At 36.6% G+C, this 23,465-nt stretch overlaps 2 protein-coding genes across 22 annotated transcripts in view; both read right to left on the reverse strand.

Moving 5' to 3' along the window:
- The window catches only part of DYNLT5 (dynein light chain Tctex-type family member 5), a 31,690-nt gene extending 19,831 nt beyond the window's left edge, over window positions 1-11,859 (reverse strand). Inside the window, exons 1-3 of the mRNA XM_081490815.1 lie at window positions 11,772-11,859; window positions 6,750-7,174; window positions 5,060-5,178 (exon numbers count right to left, since the gene is read on the reverse strand). Coding sequence (XP_081346941.1) covers window positions 5,060-5,175 — 116 coding nt within the window. The 5' untranslated portion in view covers window positions 5,176-5,178; window positions 6,750-7,174; window positions 11,772-11,859. The remainder of the gene's footprint in view (window positions 1-5,059; window positions 5,179-6,749; window positions 7,175-11,771) is intronic.
- A 4,211-nt stretch (window positions 11,860-16,070) lies between these two features.
- The window catches only part of SGIP1 (SH3GL interacting endocytic adaptor 1), a 233,782-nt gene continuing 226,387 nt past the window's right edge, over window positions 16,071-23,465 (reverse strand). For 20 of the 21 annotated variants that reach the window (XM_081490832.1, XM_081490827.1, XM_081490816.1 and 17 more), the window contains 4 exons: window positions 19,142-19,344; window positions 17,896-17,960; window positions 17,137-17,301; window positions 16,071-16,123 (listed from right to left, as the gene is read on the reverse strand). In XM_081490832.1, the coding sequence (XP_081346958.1) occupies window positions 16,101-16,123; window positions 17,137-17,301; window positions 17,896-17,960; window positions 19,142-19,344 (456 nt within the window). In that variant the 3' untranslated portion in view covers window positions 16,071-16,100. The remainder of the gene's footprint in view (window positions 16,124-17,136; window positions 17,302-17,895; window positions 17,961-19,141; window positions 19,345-23,465) is intronic. The other variant, XM_081490819.1, reaches the window with a different exon arrangement.

Here is a 23,465-nt window from a genome sequence, read left to right on the forward strand (position 1 = left end):
AATGCCTTTACCTGGAATCACATTCCCAGAACAGTTTTCACAAAGATATCAGTGCAGGGTTTTGCACAAAGATGTTCCACATGGGACTGTATAACTTGGCAGGGAGTGAAAGCCAATCCGGGTGTTCATCCCTAGGGAAATGTGTAAGAACATATGTGATGGAAATATTAAGGAACCTATGCAGCATTAAGAAGCAAAGAGCTAGATATCCATAGTGACATGGGTAAATATGAAAAATAAAAATGTTGAATGAGATATGAGACTGAGAAAACAAAATGAGATTTGTAGCACAACACCATTCATGTCTTTGTTGAGTACTTGTTCTGTAATGTTTTATGAGAGTCAGTCCCAGACGGTGCTAGTGGTAAAGAACCCGCCTGCCAATGCAGGAGACAAAAAAGATGCAGGCTTGATTGCTGGGTCGGGAAGATCCCCTGGAAAAGCAAATGGCAACTCACTCCAGTGTTCTTGCCTGGAAAATCCCATGAACATTGGAGCCTAGTGCGGTTCAGTACATAGGGTCATAAAGAGTGGGATACAACTGAAGTGAATTAGCACACAGCACTGGTGAAGTCATAAAGGGATTCAGAGAAGGGGTTCATGAAAATATAGTTTGCTATATTCACAGGTCCTAGACAGGAGAGACATGACCTGCCACACAAGACCATGTGGAGAAACACTACAGGATCAGTGAGCCAGAAGACAGGATTGGGGTTCTCAAGGGAAAGGCAAAGTTGTGCAGGGGAAACAGTGCAGGACTGGCTAGTCTGAATAATTTCAGCGAGCTCTAAGCTATAGGAGAGGCCCCTACTTGCCTGGTACTTGGCACTGGGATTGTTACATGGATGTGCATGCTCAGTTGTGACAACTCTTTGCGACCCCATGAATTATAGCCTGTGAAGCTCCTCTGTCCATGGGATTTTCCAGACAAGAATACTGGAGTGGGTTGCCATTACCTTCTTCAGGAGATCTTCCTGACCCAGGGATCAAACCTGTGTCTCCTGAATTGCAGACAGATTCTTTACCCGCTGAGCCACTGGGAAAGCCCCTACTGATTAGGAAAACTGCCTCCTGGGATGTGTGGGGGACCAGAGAGAAGGGGTCAGGCTCTAGACTGGTTAATCTGCATATCAAAGGTACACTCTCTGTTGATACGACTATTTTTAATTATCAACTAGACTGGTAAGGGGTAGGGGAGTGGGGGTATGGATGTCTCATCTCTCCCTAGCCAGAAAAGTTTTCTAAGAAGTCAAAAGTCATAATACACAGAAAAATTTAAAAATATACAATATAATATTTAAATATGTGTAGTCTTATGGTATGGGGCTTCCTAGGTGGAGCTAGTGGTAAAGAATCTGCTTGCTAATGCAGGAGACTTGAGAAATGAGGGTTTGATCCCTGGGTCAGGAAGATCCCCTGGAGGAGGGCATGGCAACCCACTGCAGTATTCTTGCCTGGAGAATCCCATGGACAGAGGAGCCTGGTGGGTTACAGTCCACAGGGTCCCACAGAGTCGGATACAACTGAAGTGACTTAGCACTTAGCACTAGTCTTGTAGCATATTGAGTATTTTGCACATCAGAATGGGTGCCTCTTGGGAGATGAGAGTGGGACTGAAGATGAGGAAGAAGAGGGAAAATCAGGCAAACAAGAAACAAGGCATCCCACTCATGTTGGCAATGACAATGTGTTATGCAATGCCATATATTTTCAACTCAACTCTGCTCCTGAGATAAATAAGATAATAAATGAGATAAATGGGGATAATAAAAATATCTTCTTACTTAAATATCTTCTTTACTTAATCTCTTTTATGAGATTCATATGGATATTGTATGTGATGTATCTATTAAGCACAACATAATATTAGCTATTGTTGTTGATGTTGTTTAGTCGCTAAGTCATGTCCAACTCTTTTGTGACCCCATGGACTGTAGCCCACCAGGCTCCTTTGTCCATGGAATTCCCAGGCAAAAATACTGGAGTGGGTTGCCATTTGCTTCTCCAGGGGATCTTCCGGACCCAGGGATCGAAGCCAGGTCTCCTGCATTGGCAGGTAGATTCTTTACTGTCTGAGCCATCAAATTGGAGCCACTAGGGAAGCCCAATATTAGCTATTATTGTAGTTTAATTTAGGAACAGGGCCAACGAGTTTCGCAAGCTTCTCCCTCTTTGGCAGGAAGCTGGGTCTCATCCATATCTTGTTGGGAGCTTTAGCTTGATTAAGATGGCAACCGAACTTATCAGAATGAAGAAACAGGCCAGGCAACATCATTTTTAACTGCACACAGCGACTCAAGTAGTATAGGTTGGAATCACAGAATAAATTCATCACATCTAAAATGGTTTGTTCATTGCCTTTCCCACCAGATTATTTCTGTGTGATTCACTAACTACTCATTGCTCAATAAACATTTATTTGAAATAAAGAAATGAATGAAATCTTTTCTGTTTTTTGCAGAAAAATGACTATCAGGTGACTTTCAGTTTAAGTGAAAAATGAGCTTCTCCAGACCATTTTAAGGACACGAGAGCAGTACATCTGTTCAAGTACTCTTTGAAGGCTGCCAAAGCTTGCTTCCAAAAAGAAAGATGTCATTGTAAATACCTGCTCTTACCCATGGATGGGAAACAGAAGGTTCTGGTGAATGAATAGAAGAGTTTCATTAGTGCAAGTTACACATAGATAGCCAATTTTGAGAAAATGAGATTTTTTGACTGTTAACAAAAGCCCGTTCTACCACTTGTTAATTCTGTAACTTTGGAACCTCAAACTCTCTAACCATTTGTTTCTTAATTTGTAAGAGGAAGATGATAATAACATCTCTTTCATAGAAAGAGTACCATGCATATTTAGTACTTATATGCATACTTAGTGGTACTTACATGCATACTTAGTACTTAGCAGCAGCAGCAGCATACTTCAGCACATGCTTTATACTACTGAAATTAATCTATTTAAAAATTGTTTTGCTATAACTTTCAAAGGAAAGGTATCTGCTTTTCCAAGAACCACTTCAAATTCAAAACAATACTGCATTTGATATTCACTAAGCATTCAGAGTTTTTCTACTAGTTGAAGACCTGTTTCATGAAGGAGAATCACCCATACATCTGGTCCCCTGCAAGGATAAAGACCATGGAAAGTAAGTGGGAGTTAAGGTTGAGAAGAAGCCTCCTGAATGGCCTCTGCATTGCAGGAGTGCTTGGAAGCAGTTCATTTGTTATTTAAGAAATAAAAAGCTCTATTAGAGGATCCACTCTGAATAATTTGAGAGTCGCAATTTCTAACTTTGAAATATATCCAAATAACAATCACTGAAATGTTTTTGTTAGTAAAAATTTTTTCCTACTGTGTTGCTAAAACTCTTTTCACGTTCTTGTTACCTTTTAATTTATATTTACATTTTATCAATAAAATAACAAAAGTGAAAAGTGAAAGTATTAGCTGCTCACTCATGCCCAACTCTTTGCCACTCCATGGACTGTAGCCTGCCAGGCTCTTCTGTCCATGAGATTTTCCAGACAAGAATACTAAAGTGGGTAGCCATTTCCTTCTCCAGGGGATCTTCCCAACCCAAGGCTTGAACTGTATCTCTTGCATTGCCAGCAGATTCTTTACCATGATCTTTAGTTCTCCACATTGGGCCATGTTCTGATTCTACATGACTTTCTAATTTGCTCTAAAGGGGAAGAAGTAAGTGAAAATTATGCAAGTAGGGATGATAGTTTAGTTTTTGGATGAGACCAGTGTATTTTAAATCACAGCACCAGGATATATGTCAGATTATTATTATAATATTTTCTTCTAAAAAGTTGAATTTAACCTAACACGTATTTTAAAATAATTTTTAAAACTCTTACACAAATGTTAGAAATAGCAACCAAATTGACCTAGGATCAGAAGATCCTATAGAGGTTAATTATTCTCTCATCTTTACTTCCAATGTACACTGAGGTTGCAGTTCCTTTATATTTCCTATCTGTAAGAGAGAGAGATTGTATAATACTTGTAATTCACAAAATCCAGGGTTGAAAAGTGGAATGTTGAGTAAGTGCATTAGTACATTCTGAGAGCAGAACAATTTGGTTTCAGAATTCAAATATAAGTCCCTTTCAGTTCTTCTGGCTTTGTTCCAACAGACACACCAGCTCCTGCTTTGCAATCATGGAGATTAATATGCTACATCTTTCAATTCCGTGGAAACTCTTAAGAAGGAAAGTTTATTATATAAATTATTTGACCTTTGCACTGGATAATTTGTTTGGTTTTCTTCCCAATAGCAGTAAAAAAAAAAATTTCATGAAAGTATTAAAAATTAATTCATTTTTTTTAAGAGAGCAAATGAAATATTTAAGCAAGAGACAAAAAATGTATTTACCATCCTTTGACCCACTAATTATACTTTTGGGAAGAAAACAAGCAGAGACTTCTTACATAGTAACAAATTTAAAAAGTGGAAACAAACTTAAAATGTTCAATAATTGAAAAATGGTTAGCTAACCCAGAATTATAGGCTGACAAAAATATTATGCAACTGTTTAAAAGGATATGGACAAAGACTATGACAATACATTACAAAATTTGTTTAAAATAATGCTAAATGCATTATATATATATATTACAAAAATGCAAAAATGATGTATTTATATAATATTGAGGAATAGAATTCAGGAGACAATGGAAGAAGTAGCTTGTCTAAACTGCATATGACATACTTTTCAGTAGATGACTTTTTGGGCTAGTCTCTGAAATTATAAAAATGCTGCTGTGTCAACTTATCACTTAAATTTTCTTGCTCTTTTTCTCCTTCTTTTTCTTGATGCATAACACAGTGATTCAATATTGCTATACATTTCAAAATGATCACCATGATATATCTAGTTACTATTCTGTCTTTTAAAAAATATGGCCCCCAAAGATGAACTAAAACATGTACTTGCATATTTTTCTCCCTTTTTCTGTCCCAAAGGAAATGTGTTTTTTTTCCTTCCCGATAAATATCATGAACCTTTTTATTCAATAACTGAGTTTGTTGACAGATACTCAGTTACTCACTCTTTGGTGCGCCCATGAGGTTCCTTCCACCGGAACTCATGACTACTCAGAGAAGACACACTGCCCCTCTTCTTCAGCAAATGAGTGGCTCTGTCTTTAGCAATGTCTGACATCATAATCTATGGAGGAAGAAAACTTTTCTGAAAATACTTTAGTATAACACAGAGACTTATTCTAAATAAAGTATACAGATGCTTCTTTTTAAACCATTTTTGAATAGGGAAGTGGGGTTTCCTTAAGAGTAATTTTTAATATATATTGTTGTTGTGGTCAGTATAACTGGAAAAATGATAACTGATAATTTTTACTTATGCATATTTAATAGCATATGTAATTCACATAAGCAGATATTAAGCTGCAGCAAAAATACATAACTGCAAAAGACGTTAAAGTTACTGAGAAAAGAGAGCCATATGTACAAGAAAGATACTATCACACACCAGAAAACAATATTTTTATTGCCCCTCTTCAAATTTAATCTCAATGAAACTTGCTAATTAATATTTGTTGTTGCTGTTACTTTAAAAATTAAGATAGACTGCTTCTCCAAAGGGTATTCCCCACAGCCAAGCAACAGTGATTTACTTTGTAAAGAGCAAATGGAACTTTTCACAAGGTAATTTATTGGAAAACCTACCTCTTTTCACTAACGCTTGTGAAAAAGCTGGTAGTAGGAATGGATTTCCCAGAACTTGGATTAGAATTCTACTGCCCTATTGTCTACATACACATATTCATAGACTGTGCTAAGCATTAAATTAGGACAGAAACAATCCCTACCTTCAAAAAGGTGGCAGTTGAAGTGGGTAGAGCTGACAAGAACACAACCTAGAACTCCAGCGTAATCAGCATCAGGGTAGACAGAGCAAAGGGTACTGAAGGGTACACAAACACAGTGGAGGTCCTATGTGTTAGGAAGAGAGGCAGTGTGGGATGTGTGTGTGACTGTGAACCTGTGAGACTGTGTACACGGGTATGAGCATCTCTGTGTGACCGTGTGTCTCTGTGGGCATGTGCTTGTGTGTATGAACATGAGTATGTCCCCATGATGTGAGCCAGTGTGAGCATCTCTTTGTGTGTGCACCTGTGGGTATGATTATCTGTGTACCTGAGCGTGTGTTGTTGTGTCTGTGTGTGCACTTTCGTGTGTGACATGTCTGTGCACTGCATGTGTGTGTGCTTGTGTGTAGGAGTGTGTCTGTGTACATGAGAGTGTCTGAGCATGTGTATGTGTGGACAAGACATACTGAGCCTATTTAAGAGGGTCATTCAGGTTTCATTCTTAAAGTGACACACACATACCTGAGTCTGTTCGCCTTTTTCCCAAGCTGCGGGGCAGGCCAGAATACAAACCTAGAGGACCTCAGGTAGACTGCTCAGAACTCAAGTTGCTCCACAACCCGACCCGGCTGGCCAGCTCTGCACTGGGCATCACTCTAAAGCCCAGACACGCAGGCGGGCAGGGAACCAAAGGCCAGGCACGCTTCCAGTTCTGAAAATTGGGGTCATTTTTTTCTAATTTCTTGGAGGGAGGAGGAATAAGGCATGGGAGAGAGAGGTCGTGGACAAGGCAGGCAGGCCATTTCTCAACACTGGGCTCTCCCTCCTTAGCCCCCCAGACCCTCGAACTTGCTTTTGGCCTTGGTCTCTCTGCTCCTGCCCAGGCGCTCTGCGGAGAGGGCGCACTTACCTAAGGCAGGTCTGGAGCTGGAGTTGCAGGGGCGGCTCAGTCTGGGGCCTCCCAGACCACAGGCTCCTCCACTGCAGGGCGCCTGGCAAGGCTCCCGCCTCCCAGGCTTCCTTTCTGCCCGCGCACTCCTGCACTTCCACTGGACTCCGCGACTTGTCTCCAAGGTGACCTTCTCAAACAGTCCTTGGCCCGCCCCAGGCAGGCATAGTAGTTGCGTGGTCCTCTAAGGATGTAAAGGAGCTCCTCGTCACTGCCCGGGCGGGCTGCCCTGAGCCCGGCTGTGCCGTGGGGTGGTCGCGAGCTGCAGAGGAGCCGGGTGATTCTATAGCGAGGGGGACATCGGGGACTCAAGAGGCAGCCCTGAGAGCCCTCATCAGTTTCCTTTTGCAGATGTCGGGGACAGGGATGGGAAATGCCGCCGGTTCCTAAGACAGGAAATGCGAGGCACAGAGAGAAAGTAAAGCATCCTCATCCGCTCCCCCGACCCCTGACCCCGCATTCCACCAGGTACTGGCAAACAGCTTTAGTTTTACCCAGTCGTCCCAACAACTCTTTCAAGAAAGGGTTGTTATTCCTTTACATATTTAGAGAATTGAGATTCTGAGATAATAAATAATACGCCCAAGACCCCTTGGAACTCACAGGGTTATCTTTCATGCATTACAAACTTTTATACTTTTTTACACTTTACTTAACTTCACCCTCCCCAACCCTTAAAGTTTAAGAAGATTTGAAACGGAGACTGTTTGGGGTTGAGGACTAACCTGACACAACTAATGGGCCCTTCTCCTTAATAACTATCTCCCTTATAACTGCAGAACCCCTCCCCCAACACAAGGGGAAAAAACCAGACCTTGAAGGGACCCTCACAAAGTGGGCAATCATTGGAGATAGAAATAAGATGGTGCCTCTAAGCACCTAGCCTGGTGCAGGTCCTTTGATGAGTGCTCAGTGCAGCTAGAATTGCCTGTCAATCACAATACATCTGGATGAGGGTAGAGCACATAACGGTTAGGATAGCATTGGAGAAAGAGCAATAACATTTTCTGGCCCATCTCAATGGCTATTCACAGAAAAATAAGACCAGGAGAGGATTGTGGCTATTTACTATGTAACTGTTGTTGTGGTTGTTCAGTCAACTCTCTGTGACCTTGTTGACTGCAACAGGCCAGGTTTCCCTGTCCTTCACTATCTCCTAGAGTTTGCTCAAATTTGTGTCCATTGACTTGGTGATGCTATCTAACCATCTCATCCTCTGCCACCCAATTCTCCTCTTGCCTTAAATCTTTGTAATAGGAATTGTTAAGTGACTGGTAAATAGTATCTCATTTAATCTGTTCAATGACCCCAGGATAAGGGGTTATTAACTTTATTTAAGGAAATGAAGAATCATTCAGTAACATACTCAAGACTATAGTTTTAGAGTTAAGATTTGTCCAACTCTAAAGCCCTTGCACTGTGCCCCCACTTCTGCCCACCATGCCCACCCTAAATATGCAATGACTTTTCCAGAAATGTGGTAAAATTTTAAGAGGCTGGTAATAAAAGAGATTCACAGCTCAATTTATTTTCATTTTTCATTTATTTTCCAGAAAAAAACCACATTGAAATAACAATTTATTGAGATATTTGATTTTGTTTTCACGTATAATTAAACTTTGTCCTGAAATGGGAACCCTAGTTGCAGTAATGTGGCATGATAAATAATTGCATATTCAGAATTTTGTGAAATGGGTGATTGGGAAAATTATGAAGGGAAAAACATTTGTAAAAATCATTATTTACAAAAAATGATACCCACATTTTTTTCTAATGTATAAGGCAAGTAACATTAAAATGTTCTCATGATTATCTTCAAGAAGTCAGTATTACACATTCATATCACCATTGCTCATCAGAGAGCTTTGGGCAGTTCTGTGAAGGAACAAACCCATGATTCTTCTGCTGGTTTTTTCTTGAGCACAGCACAGAAGCAATAGAGATTTCATCACAAAGCAGTTACGGCTATGAGAATAAAGTATTCTCTGTTGAATTACACATGTAGGAAAAAGAGCCAGGCATCAACATTTTAACTGATTTTCAAAGTATATTTGAGTATTTTAGCCCACAATTCTTTTTATAAATATTTTATGCTCAAGGTATTTTGTGAAAATATGTACTCCATTCAAGGTCAAAAAAACATTGTTTACATTTGCTACAGATATTGTGGAGATCTTTAAATAAAAGCTACCACCAACTCAAAGTATACACTAATAGCATTTTCCTTAAGAAAGACAGCTGACTGAATTTTACTACTTTTAGAAATACAGCTAAATTTCTCTGAGATTCTTTTCCTAGTTTCTCTTACTGTTAAAAGTACAAAAAATGCCTTACATTGCCACTCAGCAGGCACAAAAATTAAAATTTGACCATTTTATTCATATAGATCTTCTCCTATGCAAAGTGAAAAAAAAAATCCTTTGTATATTGAAATCCAGGACTCTTCAAACAGTTTTAAAAGCCAGCTCTTCAAATGACTGCTTGACCTGTAGTGAAGCCCTGCTGATAGATGAGAGTTACATATCATACCAACACTTGGCTTTTTCAAGAAAAATTATTCAATAGCAGTGTTCCAACTCCCTTAGACTGAGAGAGACAGACACAAGGAGGGAGATGAAACAGAGGTCAGTCTCTCTCGTGCATATCCATTAAGAAAGCAAAAATGAAATACTGACCTGCAAAATGACAGCTATAAAAATTATCATCCTATCATCTCATAAGGACAAGAAAAACCCTGACACTGGACCTTGGGACAGTGATCCCAGTGCTAGTCATTTTTTGTATTATTTAAAATATTTTAAAGTGGAGATGTATGAAAAATACTAAAATTTGTTTTTCCAAAAGAAAAGGTCAGTGAAGTAATAAACAACTGAACAAGTAAGATGGAATTAATATTTGCATAATATACTCATTCAATGGAATGTTTAAAAATGATAAATGGCTTATAATCCATCATGCTGGTTCACACACTTTGAATTAAAAATTGAACTGTATTTAGAGAAATGTAAAGTGATTCAGCTTTACTCTTTTCTCTCTGATAACAGACAGTTTACCCAGGAATTTTTAAAGAAACTTTGTTCATGAAAACAATTGATTTGCAAAATAAAGCAAAGCAAAAAGTACTATGTAATGCTCTGCTTGTAACAGAGTGTAGGAGTCTTGCAAAATCTATACTAAATAGCACATTTTTCTTGGGCTTAACCGAAATGTTTTTTATATAATTTCTAACAAGATTATGCAAAAATGCTGTGAGCATCAATTCATCATGATTCAATTTCTTAAAGCGTTTAGATAAAGTATTACCAAGGATTGTTCACAAGTATTCATTACACTCTGTAAAGAATCTGGACCATCTTCAACAGATTGCAGAATGATGTGATATCCATAGGTGCAGGTCTTAAAAATAATACTTAAAAAAATTAAATGGTGAAACAATTTTACTGTTTTGAATATTTTAGTTGATAAAATTCACTAAGATATATTAATGAACTTTATAGTAGATACTAATTCATTTAAAGTGGCATAAATTTTCCTTAGGGTTAAAATAAAAAACCAGAAGCATCTTTTTCAAAGCATTCCTGGTTATATTATTTGAAGTTGCTGAAAGATATGTAAAACAAAACTTTTCTAAAGTTTCTTCAAGATGTGTTTAGAAAAAAGTGTTTTCTCGATTCAAAACTTTCTTAAGCTTCATTAAAGCACTAACATTAATTAACAATGTCTAAGAGTGAGGTCTATGGTCTAGGATCATTTATTCTCAGACCACAATGAACACTTGCCAGAAGCAGCAGTGTTGAACATGATTTAGGAAATACCAGAATATGGTGAATGAAGTAAAATGACCCTTTCCTTATTATTATTATTATTTTTACCAGTTAAGGGACACATAAAGTTTGCTTTTCTCTGAAACATCTTTTGTTATAAGGTTAAAGATGTACTTAGAATGGTCAATGTAATACCTTAGAGATAGAAGGAGATAATTAGAAATACTGTAAATCAAAGGAAAAATAACTTTAGAAGTTGAACTTAGAGAATACATTGTTATCCCTGTGGTGAATGTCAACAAACAGGGAGGTGACATTCTCTCCCAGGAATACTCACTTTGGATAAAAATCAGATATTAAACATGAGCAACTGTAAGAGGTCTGACCAATGTTAGTCAATAGACCCTAAAATTTGACATTCTTTCAAAAAGGATGTTTAGTATTCAATTACATATTTAAAATGCAGTTCTCACCTATAGCAGATGACAGAATATCAAAGAAATAAAAATGCTAGTGGGTTTTGTTGTTTGTTTTTATATTTGGGGACTTAAACATTGCATTCCTATCTCATTTTTCCTCCATGCATTCAATGGACAAAAAGTAATATAATGGTAGTCATGCTTGATTCACCAATGAGCAAATGGCATTTAACTACTGTTTGCCAAAAGAAAAAAAAAAAAAAGAAAGGAGTGGGAAAACAAAAGAAAGCCTCAAGAGAAAAGCGCACACATTAAAGGAGTGGGGTGGTTCACCAGAACAGTCTCTTTAATCAGTGTAACAAAGACTGATTTTTTTAATTCACATCAACAATTTAATTTGACTTATTTTAAGGAAATATCATGTTGACTTTACATTAACTTTTAAAGCAGTATTTAGAGATAATCCTAGTTTTGATATCATAAAAAAATTATGCTTCCATTTTTAAAAAATCCTGATCAGAAAACTATGTAGCAAAAAGAATACATTTAGATTGAATGAGATTTTGCTCAAATGCATCATCTTTTGGAAAAGAGAAAGAAAGAAAAAAACCCCAACAAACCATAAACTCATCTCCTTAGTACATTTCACCGTATCATTCAACTTTAATTGACAGACTGTGATAATTTTGAGGAAAAAAATGCAAAACCAAAAATGATTGGTGCAGCTCTGTTAGAATTACACTAGTCCATACTGATAAAGCATTGTTCAAAGGCCTACAAAATAAATAGTGTTGACTCACAAGTTAGATGTCTGTGTCCCTGGCAGGAAGGGAGACATTTTATCTGGGTTTCATGACAGCTTGCACCCTCCCTACTTCTTCTTTTAGTCTTTGACAGCATAGACAAAAGGACAGAAAAATTAAAATGAGAGAATGCATGTTAGGCCACTTTGAGACAGCATAAAAGAACTCTAAAAAAAAGCGGGTGTTTTCCTAAACAAATCTCTCTACTTTTTTGTTTTCTTTCAAGATTGGAGGAAGCTAAATGGACTGAATGGAAAAAAAAACCAAAAAAACCTGCTCCCTAGAAAAATGGTATTCAAGTAATAATTGAATGTCTAAAATCTGATACAATGTCAGACTAAGAAGTATTTAAGAGATCTACTAGGGCAGTGATTCTCAAATTATGGGTGCTTGTCAAAGTACATATTCTTAAATTCCACCCCTACAGATTTATTTATTCAGTATAAATTTATTGATGCCCACTATCTTCTAGGCTCTAGGGTTATAGTGATACCTAAGCCAAAACCATTGCCCTTGTTAAATAAATGATAAAACAAGTGGTTCACATATCATGCTTTGAGAAACATATTCTTTCCTAACAATTTCGCTTTGGGAATTATCCTTATTTTGGTATTAATTTTTCATAACACCCTTTACCTGGGTATTCAAATGTAATATGTATAGTAAAATGAAACAGAAGAGTTCATTTCCCAGAATGAATAAGTAAAACAGGTCAATTGCTCCCATTGTTGTCAAGATAACTGGGTTACTTCCAGCTGCTATGTCACTTTGGGCAAATTATTAATCTAAGACTCAATGTTACCATTTGTAAAATACTAATTAAACAGAGTATGTACCTTTTAGGAGTTGACATAAAGATTAAGTAAGCTAACATCCACGGTAAGCGGTATATGGCACTCAAGAGAATATCAATTTTTATTGTATATCAAGTACTGTGATTGTAAAGCCCCCAAAGGTGGATCTCTCTTAGTCAAGTAGAACCATGGAACGAACGTCTGAGGTGGGAGATTTATAGATCATAGTTGTGTTATTATGGTATTTAAACAGTGCTCTGGAGAGCCAGATTTAAACTGCTGGAAGAACTCCTTCATTGCTTTTAGTTATTTTGCTAATAGGAATTCATGTGCAATTTTAGTAGAAAAAAGTGACTGTTAAGAAAAGCTTGTAAACCACTGGCAATCCCAATGCCTCATTCTAAAGCTGAGAAATTAAAAGGGGCTGTGATTTTCTAAGGTCATATAGCAGAGTTAGTGGTAGAGCTGATATAGTTACCAGGCTTCTTTGAAATGAATGTTTGGAAATGGAAATACAAGTAATTGTGGCCTCAAACACTTTGCAGATTGAGACTGAGTAAAAATTCATAAAAACAAAAGTAAAACAATTGTAATCTGACTTTCTGGAGGGGATGGTTCCTCTGTATTCACTTGAAACCATTTGAAATGTAGACATTCTTTCTTTACAGGTGAAATGCATTTCCAAATACTATACAGTGAATTTTCATGTTGTCTGTAAGTATAGAGAAGAATAGAGCTTTAAAAACAATTTAAAATTAAATCGTTTGGAACTATATGTTCTAATTATGATAAAATTCAGACTAATGCTTAACAGAAATTTATTTTTAAAAATAATGTGAAAAATATGAAATTTATTTAAAAAAACACATTTTCCATGTTGCAAAATAAAGCATTCATATTTTCTATCTTGTTAGAGCAGAATCTTTTTAATCATAACACTCAGGAAATGGTGTCCTGGCTAATGAGAAATCTTTTTCTTTTAATGCTTGGTATTAAAAATCTGAACATGTACTAGCATGTTTTGTTTTAGGAATTGATAATGAACCTGACCTAATGTTTCTTTTATAATTTCACTGTCTAGGATCATTTTTCCTAACACTAATTCTTATTGTACAGTACTATGGATACAAGAATAACAGGAGATTATAAACTACAAGGTTAGAAAAAACCTACCAAAATCTAAATCCCTGATATGAATTTATTGTGTTGTTATTTGACCTATTTTCCAAAAGAAGAAGGGATATATTCTCTACTGAGGTTCTTGTTATTCAATAATAATAATAATATTTCAAAATTAATTAATAATTTTGAAATCATTGACTTTTATTCTGTTTCATAAAGACCAATTATGGAATCATAGGATATCTTCCTAGTTTCAAATTTGGTATCTAGAGACATTTGAATAATGTTAGAGATTAATGTAATCTGTTTTAAATTACATTTTATAATATAAACAAGTATTCTATGAAAAGGAAAACCTTGTGTTTAATTACTAATTCCCTCTAGAATGGTATAAAATAAAATATAATGAGCAAGACATGAGAACGAATAATATTTACATATTTTGAATATGCTTTGTGTTAATATTTAACATGTTTTCTCATGGATTAATATCTTAAAAACATATTTTTATATTCATATGCTGGATAATTCTCAGTTTTCTGCTACTTACTCTCCCTCGGTTCCAGTGTTTGGAATTTCCCCATGTTTTATGGGATTTAAAAGTTTTCATTTTCTATTTTTATTTCAAAATAAAATTGAATATCTTTAAAGTGACCATATTAGTTACTTGTTCAAAAAACTTCAACATCAGACTGCTTGGGGAGCCAATCGAGAATTTGTTTGCACAGCAAGAATTTTTCTTAGGTAAAACAGATCATTTTGAACAGTCTCTTGGTAGCAAGCACTGATTGAGTACAAATATTAATTTAAAAAATTCCACTATAAACAATTGCCAGTCACAATTTCATTTTAAAAGTAAGCTTACAAAATTTAATTTGATTCTAAAATTTTAAGGGGCTAAAGTTCTTTTTCAAATATGAATGATGTAAATAAAATTTAACAACTAATGATAAATATAACAACTTAATAATTATAGTCATTTAATAGTATAACCTAGAACAGGAATGAGTGTATGTTTAAAACAGGTTCTATAACTTCAAGGAAGATTCATGTTTTCAGATTGTAATGGAGGAAGGTTTTACAGTTGGGACTCCTGAAGAAGAACTTCTCCATCCCGAATTCCCATGTTGAGGCCAGACTGAATAACTACAGTTTTTATTATACCTTGCAACAATGAAATCATAACATACATTTTTGATAACTCTCTTTTTGATTCCCTAAGAACGGCAAAGATTTATAGTTACATAAAATGAATCTTAATCCAAAAGGAAATTTATTGCACAATAATGTGGCTAGAATTTCATTTATAAAGCTTATTTTTTCCTTCCCATATGATACAAATGATGATTAAAATTCTACTTCTGGATTTCAATAGGGGACTGAAATATTTTTTTCTGGGTTTTTTAGAGTCAATGTTTTGATTCCTGTGGGTAATGAGGAAGATGCTTGGTATAATTCTCCGTACTGGATGGGAGGGTCTCTGTCTAGAGATATTGTGCAAAAGTTGTTAACCAGTTCAACCATGGAAATTCTTGAAATTTTAAAACCACAATTTTGGTTTTAGTCTGATTATTCAGTAGTCCCCATATCTGCTAATCTGTGGAAGGGAGGGGAGTATTTAAGATTTCAACATCTTCTTTACTCTTGTTTATAATTTCATATACTTAAACTTTAAATATGAATTGCTTTCCCTTTTTACACAAGTTATAAAAATAAGAGGCCCTGTTTACACAGTTTGCATTTTTATGAAATTTGCAGTTTGAAAAAAAAGCTTTTTAAAAAGTGGCAATTAATGCTTTTCTTTGAATATGCTGTAACTTTAGAATTTTTTTTTGTTTTCTGAAATAGTTTCTGAATTTAATCCACTAAACATTTGAAGATAGAATTTTTATTTAGCACTAGAGTAAAACATACTAAGGACTGAAGGAAAGGAAGTTTTTTTTCTGATTCTGCTTAATTTTCTTTGTGCGTGGCACCCCCTTTATGACAGCTAACAATATTATATTTAAATTTTATATATTGACAAAATGCAATCTACCTCTGTAAGCATTGTGCCATTCAACAGTACTACTATTAAATTTACATACCACAGTTTAAATTACATCCATTTCAGGAACGGTAAAATGCTAAAACTCAAGTATCTAACCGCCTTACTGGAATGAGTACAATTTACAAATACAATAATTACATTTTAAAACCATTAACAATATTACACCTAGAAGTAAATACTGTAGGACTGGTCATCATGGTATCATGTGAGGGAAATCATTGCTGAAAGTCATTGACATTTCCAGCAGATATATCCCAAGTGCAGATTTTTGGTTTGTTTTCATCAAACCAAAATTAAAACCTGTTTCTCATACAACAGTTCTCCATTATATGAATCTCCAAATCCTTGCATAAGATTTTATTAGTTATCTGCCAAGTATTTTCCTGCAAAATAAAACAACATATCAACAGGTTATCTGATAGTTCCATAATGTGGTTATTATGTGGGTAACATTTTATTCTTCCTGCCTTACTTCTAGAAGCTAAATATTACATACTCAAGGGGTACAATACTAACATAAAACACACAAAGTGTTTAAAGTTTTCAGTTTTCTAGACCAGCGTGTTACCTTTTCACATTTCCATATATGAACACTTTGCAGAGGTTTGGGTTTTGCCCAGAATAGGTTGGAAGATTTGTTCCTGGATGTGAGAATCTGACTTCTTATAGTAGGAGTAATCATATAATTATTTTTTAATGTGGGCCATTTTTGAGAGTGTAAGGGGGCTAATTAACAATTATATCAATACTGCAACCATAAAAACCTGGATGTATCCCAGCAAATCCTTGACAAACAAATCACCTTAATATTGGGGAATCCTTACCAATAAACTCTCATGTGTGCCCCCAAAGGGGTCTCATGACCACGTTTCAGCTCAAGGTAACTGGTTCTGATCTTTGGCCTAGACTTTTTTGAGTTGTTATTAAAATGAAAGATGGATACTCTTAGATCTCAGCTAAGCCTGAGTCTAAAATCTATGAAGATCTGCTGAAGAAAAAGCATTTTCAGGTAAGAGACAAAACAGCATTTATCTTGCTTGTCAGTGTAACAAAATGACATTTATCTTGTTTGTCAATGTAACAAAGTAGAATTTATAGCATTAACCTCAGTGTACACACATATATAATGGGGATGACAGGTCAGTCCCATGTAAGAACTAGCCAGAGCCATGATAAGTAGGCAGGGCCGTCCTAATTTCTGATTTGCCCAGTTTATTGTCCTATTTTTACTTCATTCAACAATTGGTTTGCTTTCTGATTGTGATGGGAAATGGAGGTTGGGAGTGGAGAAGAAGAGGAGGAAGATGATCAGAAAATCATAACATATTCCTTCTTAAGGAAGAATAGCTAAGGCAATATTGTTGTTTGTAAATGAGCACACAAGATACCCACTTACCTGCGGCAAACCTTTTCTTGATGAGTGAAAATCTGTACCCTGCTCCAACAAGTTCAATGTCACAGCCAGAAAGAGTACTTCCTTCACTTGTAAACTGCACAACCAATGGAGAAGGTTTGCTTGGGCCTTCAGATAACTGAAATCTTGCCAATAAAGAACCTACCCCTACAAAAAGAGTATTATTGATAACAGTTTAAAAGAAAACAGTCAAAGCAACATTCTGGATATAATTTTGGAAATTGTATTAAGGTTAAAGTGCAAAATCAATCTTACTAGAACATAGTATATGTATATTTCAGGAACAAAACAGTGATGAATAATATTTATCATGAAATATTATTCTTGACTTTTAAAATACACCAATAAAAATGTTAATTCAGACAAATGGTACTTCAAAATTTGGAAGCATGATACTTGGAAGGCAATGTATTTCCAGCTTATGACGAATATCCAAGGGAAGTGAAAAATATCTAAACTATCAGAGTGTGAGATCTGATACAGAATGAAAACATGTTCCATTAGAAGGTCTCTGCTTCATGTATGGTCTGTTTGATGTGGGGTGTTCGGTGGAAAAGAGGTAACAGAGGTTTCATTGAAGAACTATTTTCTCTTATTGGTAAAAATAATAATACATAACAAAATTAACTGAAATACTTTGATTACTTTTAGTGCTAAGGGTATTTTGATTAATAGTTTTCTAATATCTGACAGTTATTCCAACTTTACATATTAAATAAAATAAGCCTGTGATTGCATTACCTCCATTTTCTGACTTCTGAGAAATATCAGGAATCTTCCACAATATTCTTTGTTGGTCAGCATTCCTAAAATTAAAATAGGTAAAAGACTTCTGCATATGTAAGGGTTTTTGTTAAATGAATGTCATATTTTTCCTAAATATTAATTAATAAAAATGATCTTAAAAATTTTAGCTATAATTTAAGCATTATCTATCTATCCATCCATCATCCTTCCTCTTTCCCTCCCTCCTTCCATCTATCCATCCTTCCATCTATCCATCTTTCATTCATCCATCCATCTATCCACAAGTCTTCTGCTTTCTCTTTCTTTACTGTCACAACACTGTTAGAGAGATAAACATTTAGAGGGCAGTGCAGTTAAAAAAATTTAACACATCTACTGAAAAAATAGAAGGGAAGTGTTAGTTGATCAGTTAATTCAGGTAATTTAAATTGAAGCTGTTATATGGTTGACATTCTTTTTTTTTTAATGTCCTGCTTTTTGCTTCTAGCAATCATATGGAATCACTGTAATATTTTTCCTTAGGAGAATAGGCTCTATTTAGAGCCAATATTGATACTCTGTGTCTGTTCTGTTTCTGTTCCCATACCTTCTCTACTGTACCTTCTAATAATACAGAGACTGCAAAATGAAACTCAGACCCCCTTGTAAGTAGGGTCCTAGATGCAGACTAAGCTCCACCAATTACATGCACTAATTAAGATTTGGAGGAAAGAAGGGGGGCAGGGGCCATTTTCTTGATGCTTTTTGGGCTGTTTTCTGCTAGTCAGCAGCCTGAGATGATGTGGGGAATCTTCTTAAACAGTGCTCCAGTCCGTCTTGGTTTTGTAGTTGTTGAGAAGCAGTTTAGGCAGTGCCAGTAGGAGCTTTCTTATCCTTGGATTCTCATGAGTGTGGTGGATTCTCGAATTCAATGGCTCCACTGACAGCCTTCTAGTTTCTCTCCTTCCTGGTTGCAGCAGAGGTAGCAACTCCCCTGGTAGGTCAGTTCTGCAGTGTTCTGGGAAATATTCTTGGAGATCCAGACTAAACCTTGTTCTTCTTTTTGTGTATGAATAAAAACCCTGTGTTAAATCATTTTCTGCTTGAAATAGCTACAGCAGTTTCTATTTTCTGCCCTGAACCTTGACACCCAGCCCTACTGTGATCTCTTCCTATAAGAAACACAAATGTTAAAATGTCTGTCAAGACTTTGCCAGAAGGAGCCCTTTAGTGAAGAGGAAGGGGGCTAGTGGCTCCTTACCAGACTGCTGGTGGGAGCACCGCCTGGAGCTTGGTTACCCCTCCATCCACGGGGACCAAGAACTGCACGTTGTTGAGGGCCACAGCTGTTGTCATTGCATCTGTATTGTACTTGTAATCTATGCGCAGGTCGGTGCTTGCTGGTTCACATCGCCAGTTCACTGCCAAGTTCAGAGGTGTGGACTGAATACCCTGGGCCGACACCTTGCCAAAGACAGAAAAGAGAACATTTAAGGCTTGACCATTAATCTGAAACAAAACCAGAAGCTATGATTATGTCTTATGGGAATATTCGTAGATATCAAAAGATCCTTGTGCTGCTCACAAATAAGCAGTCAGTAAAAAAATGTCACCATGATGGGTGAGTGAGGTTTGGGTGCTTCAGGTAAACAGTTACAGATTAAAAACATAAAATCAATATTAAAATCTCCATAGCACTTTAGAGTTTACAATTCATTTTATGTCAGTTAGGCAGATGGTATCACAGTGCTTAGGAGCTGAGGCCAAGAAGGCAGATAGACCTGAGTGTGAATTCTTTCTTTTTAAAGTTGAAGTGCAGTTGCTGTACAATATTATATAAGTTACAGGTGCACAACATAGTGATTCACAGTTTTAAAAGGTTATACTCCATTTATAGTTACTATAAAGTATTGGCTATATTCTCCGTGTTGTACAATATATCCTTGTACCTTATTTTATACCTAACAGTTTGCACTTCTTAATCTCCTGCCATTGCCCTTCCACTAGTAACCACTGGCTTTTTCTCTATATCTGTGAGTCTACTTCTTGTTTTGTTATATTCACTAGTTGGTTATATTTTTAAGACTCCACCTGTAAGTGATACAGTATTTGTCCTTCTCTGTCTGACTTATTTCACTTAGAATAATGTCCTCCAAGTCCATCCATGTTGCTGCAAATAGTGAAATGTCATTATTTTTATGGCTGAATAGTATTCTATTGTATACATATAGATATACATATATCCCACATCTTCTTTATCCATTCATCTATTGATGGAAACAGGCTGCTTCTGTACCTTGGCAAATTGTAAATAATGCTGCTATGAACACTGGGGTACATGTATCTTTTCAAATTAGTGTTTTTGGTTTTTCAGATATATCTCGGTGTCAGTTCTGCTTGTCACTTCCAAGCTGAGTGATCTTGGACCAGTCATTTAAAATCTCTCTGTGCCTCTGTTATTTCCTCATCTGCCAAATGAGAATGATAATAATTTTTTAAAATAATTACTTAAAAAATTTTTTTGGCCACACCTTGTGATATGTAGGATCTTAGTACCCTCATGTGTGCATGCTAAGTTGCTTCAGTCGTGTCTGACTCTGTGCGACCCTATGCACTCTAGCCCGCTAGTCTCCTCTGTCCATGGGATTCTCCAGGCAAGAATACTGAAGTGGGTTGCCATACCCTCCTCCAGGGGATCCTCCCAACCCAGGGATTGAACCCACATCTCTTACATCTCCTCCATTGGTAGCCTGGTTCTTTACCACCAGTGCTACCTGGGAAGTCCCTGAGTACCCTCACCAGGGATCAAAACCATGCTCTGGAAGGCTGGAGTCTTAATCACTGGACCACTAGAGAAGTCCTGGGAATGAGAATAATATTTATCCCTAGAGATGTTAGGATGATTGAAGAAGGTGTTTTATATGAAACACTCAGCATAGTCCCTAATATATAATAAAGAATTAACATTTTAATACATGTAACCTATTAATATTCTTATCATATTTGCTCTTCACAAATAGTGAGTTAGATAGACAAAGCAAGTTATGATTACTCTTTTGGAATTTGCCATTTTAAGGACTTAAACCCAGGTCTTCTAACTGGCAGTACTGCATTCTACTGTCTACTGTCAATTCTAGTTAGAAACAACTGTGAATTTGACTAAGGAAGAGTCAGATTTGAAGAATCAGCAAAAGTTATAAAACAATAATACCAACTTGAATCTTGGATCCACAGTGAAAATTTTGCAAGGTTATTATTTCTACCTTTTACAAGTGTATGAGCACTGCAGGGGTTGCATGGGTGGTGTCTGTGCTCTTGAAGTTTTATTCATGGAGTATGAGTTCTGCTGATTTTGAAGACTATAAACAGTTTTTTATTGGCCTAGCAATGCCTGCACATATGGACACCATGGGGAAGGGTCCTGAAGACAGGCTGCACTTACGGAGCTGGTATGGTTGATTTGGCAACACAACAAGACACGGATCCTTTTATAAAATGAAAGACATGGCTTTTGATGACATAATTTTAGTTGGATGATCATTATAATAAAAGTTTTAAAACTTTACAATAATCTCTAAATAAACCTGATAATAAAGTTTCTACACTTTATTTTTAGCAGCCCAGTCCTCTGTAAAAGAACTCTTATTTAGAAGTCTGTTATTTAGGATAGCTCAAAAGTAGAGCAGACTCGCTCTCCCCTGCCGTTTCTACACTCTTGTCCTTGGCAGGAGTTCTCAACTACATAGTAGTTCCTCTGCCCAATGAGGGGCTTTATGGACATGTGATTGTCTCAGTTACTGGGGAAGGTGCTACTGGTAGCCAGAAAGTTAACTTGCTTTGATTTGAGAGTGATTCCACAAAATGCTAATTGTGCCTCCCACCCAATCCCTTGCATTGTTGAAAAATAATAACGACAATACAACTAAACCACAACAAAAGGGAATTCTCATTTAAAACAAAATGGTAGACTTAGGGCTACTTGCATTTCACAAAGTACTCTGAAATACATTAGGCTGTTAGTTCTGCACAGCTTAAAAAATACCTAGGTGAGAATCATTTTTATCCTTATTTGCAGATGAGGAAACTGAGGCTCAGGGAGATTGAATGTCCAACGTCAGTGGACAGTAGGGAAGCTGACTTAATTCCAGAATTCGGTCTCCTGCCTACATTTTAATACTTTACATCATGTTCATATTGCAATGGGTGAATTCTGTCTACCTTCTAGGCTTTGTCACAATGATGTTTAAAGCTTAGACGATACTATTCTTACTAGGAAAAAGTTACACCCATTTGTAATTTTGAGAAATGTACCATCACATAGACACTTTATGTTCAATGGTTTCCTTACAACATGTCATTTTCAGCCCATGGGGTGCATTATAATCACTTGGAGGTCTTGCAAAAATATATACACCTTGGTCACATCCTTGTCTAACTCAATGAAACTAAGCCATGCTGTGTGGAGCCACCCAAGACAGACATGTCATGGTGGAGAGGTCTTACAGAATGTGGCCCACTGGAGAAGGAAATGGCAAAACGCTTCAGTATTCTTGCCTTGAGAACCCCATGAACAGTATGAAAAGGCAAAACGATAAGACACTGAAATATGAACTCCCCAGGTCAGTAGGTGCCCAATATGCTACTGGATATCAGTGGAGAAATTACTCCAGAAAGAATGAAGGGATGGAGCCAAAGCAAAAACAACACCCAGTTGTGGATGTGACAGGTGATAGAAGCAAGATCCAATGCTATAAAGAGCAATATTGCATAGGAACCTGGAAGGTTAGGTCCATGCATCAAGGCAAATTGGAAGTGGTCAAACAGGAGATGGCAAGAGTGAACATCAACATTCCAGGAATCAGTGAACTAAGATGGACTGGAATGGGTGAATTTAACACAGATGACCATTATATCTACTACTGTGGGCAAGAATCCATTTGAAGAAATGGAGTAGCCATCATGGCCAACAAAAGAGTCTGAAATGAAGTACTTGGATGAAATCTCAAAAACAACAGCATGATCTCTGTTCGTTTCTAAGACAAACCATTCAATATCACGGTAATCTGAGTCTATGCCCTGGCCAGTAATGCTGAAGAAACTGAAGTTGAATGGTTCTATGAAGACCTACCAGACCTTTCAGAACTAACACCCAAAAAAGATGTCCTTTTCATTATAGGGGACTGGAATGCAAAAGTAGGAAGTCAAGAGATACCTGGAGTAACAGGCAAATTTGGCCTTGGAGTATAGAATGAAGCAGGGCAAAGGCTAATAGAGTTCTGCCAAGAGAACACACTGGTCATAGCAAACACCTTCTTCCAATAACACAAGAGAAGACTCTACAGATGGACATCACCAGATGGTCGACACCAAAAACAGATTGATTATATCTTTGCAGCCAAAGATGGAGAAGCTCTATACGGTCAGCAAAAAAGACCATGAGCTGATGGTGGCTCAGATCATGAAGTCCTTACTGCCAAATTCAGACTTAAATTGAAGAAAGTAGGGAAAACCACAAGACCATTCAAGTATGACCTAAATCAAATCCCTTATGACTATACAGTGGAAGTGAGAAATAGATTTAAGAC

The sequence above is a fragment of the Giraffa tippelskirchi genome, chromosome 5 (genome assembly GCF_054371585.1).
Source record: "Giraffa tippelskirchi isolate mGirTip1 chromosome 5, T2T-mGirTip1v1.2.pri, whole genome shotgun sequence".
NCBI lineage: Eukaryota > Metazoa > Chordata > Mammalia > Artiodactyla > Giraffidae > Giraffa > Giraffa tippelskirchi.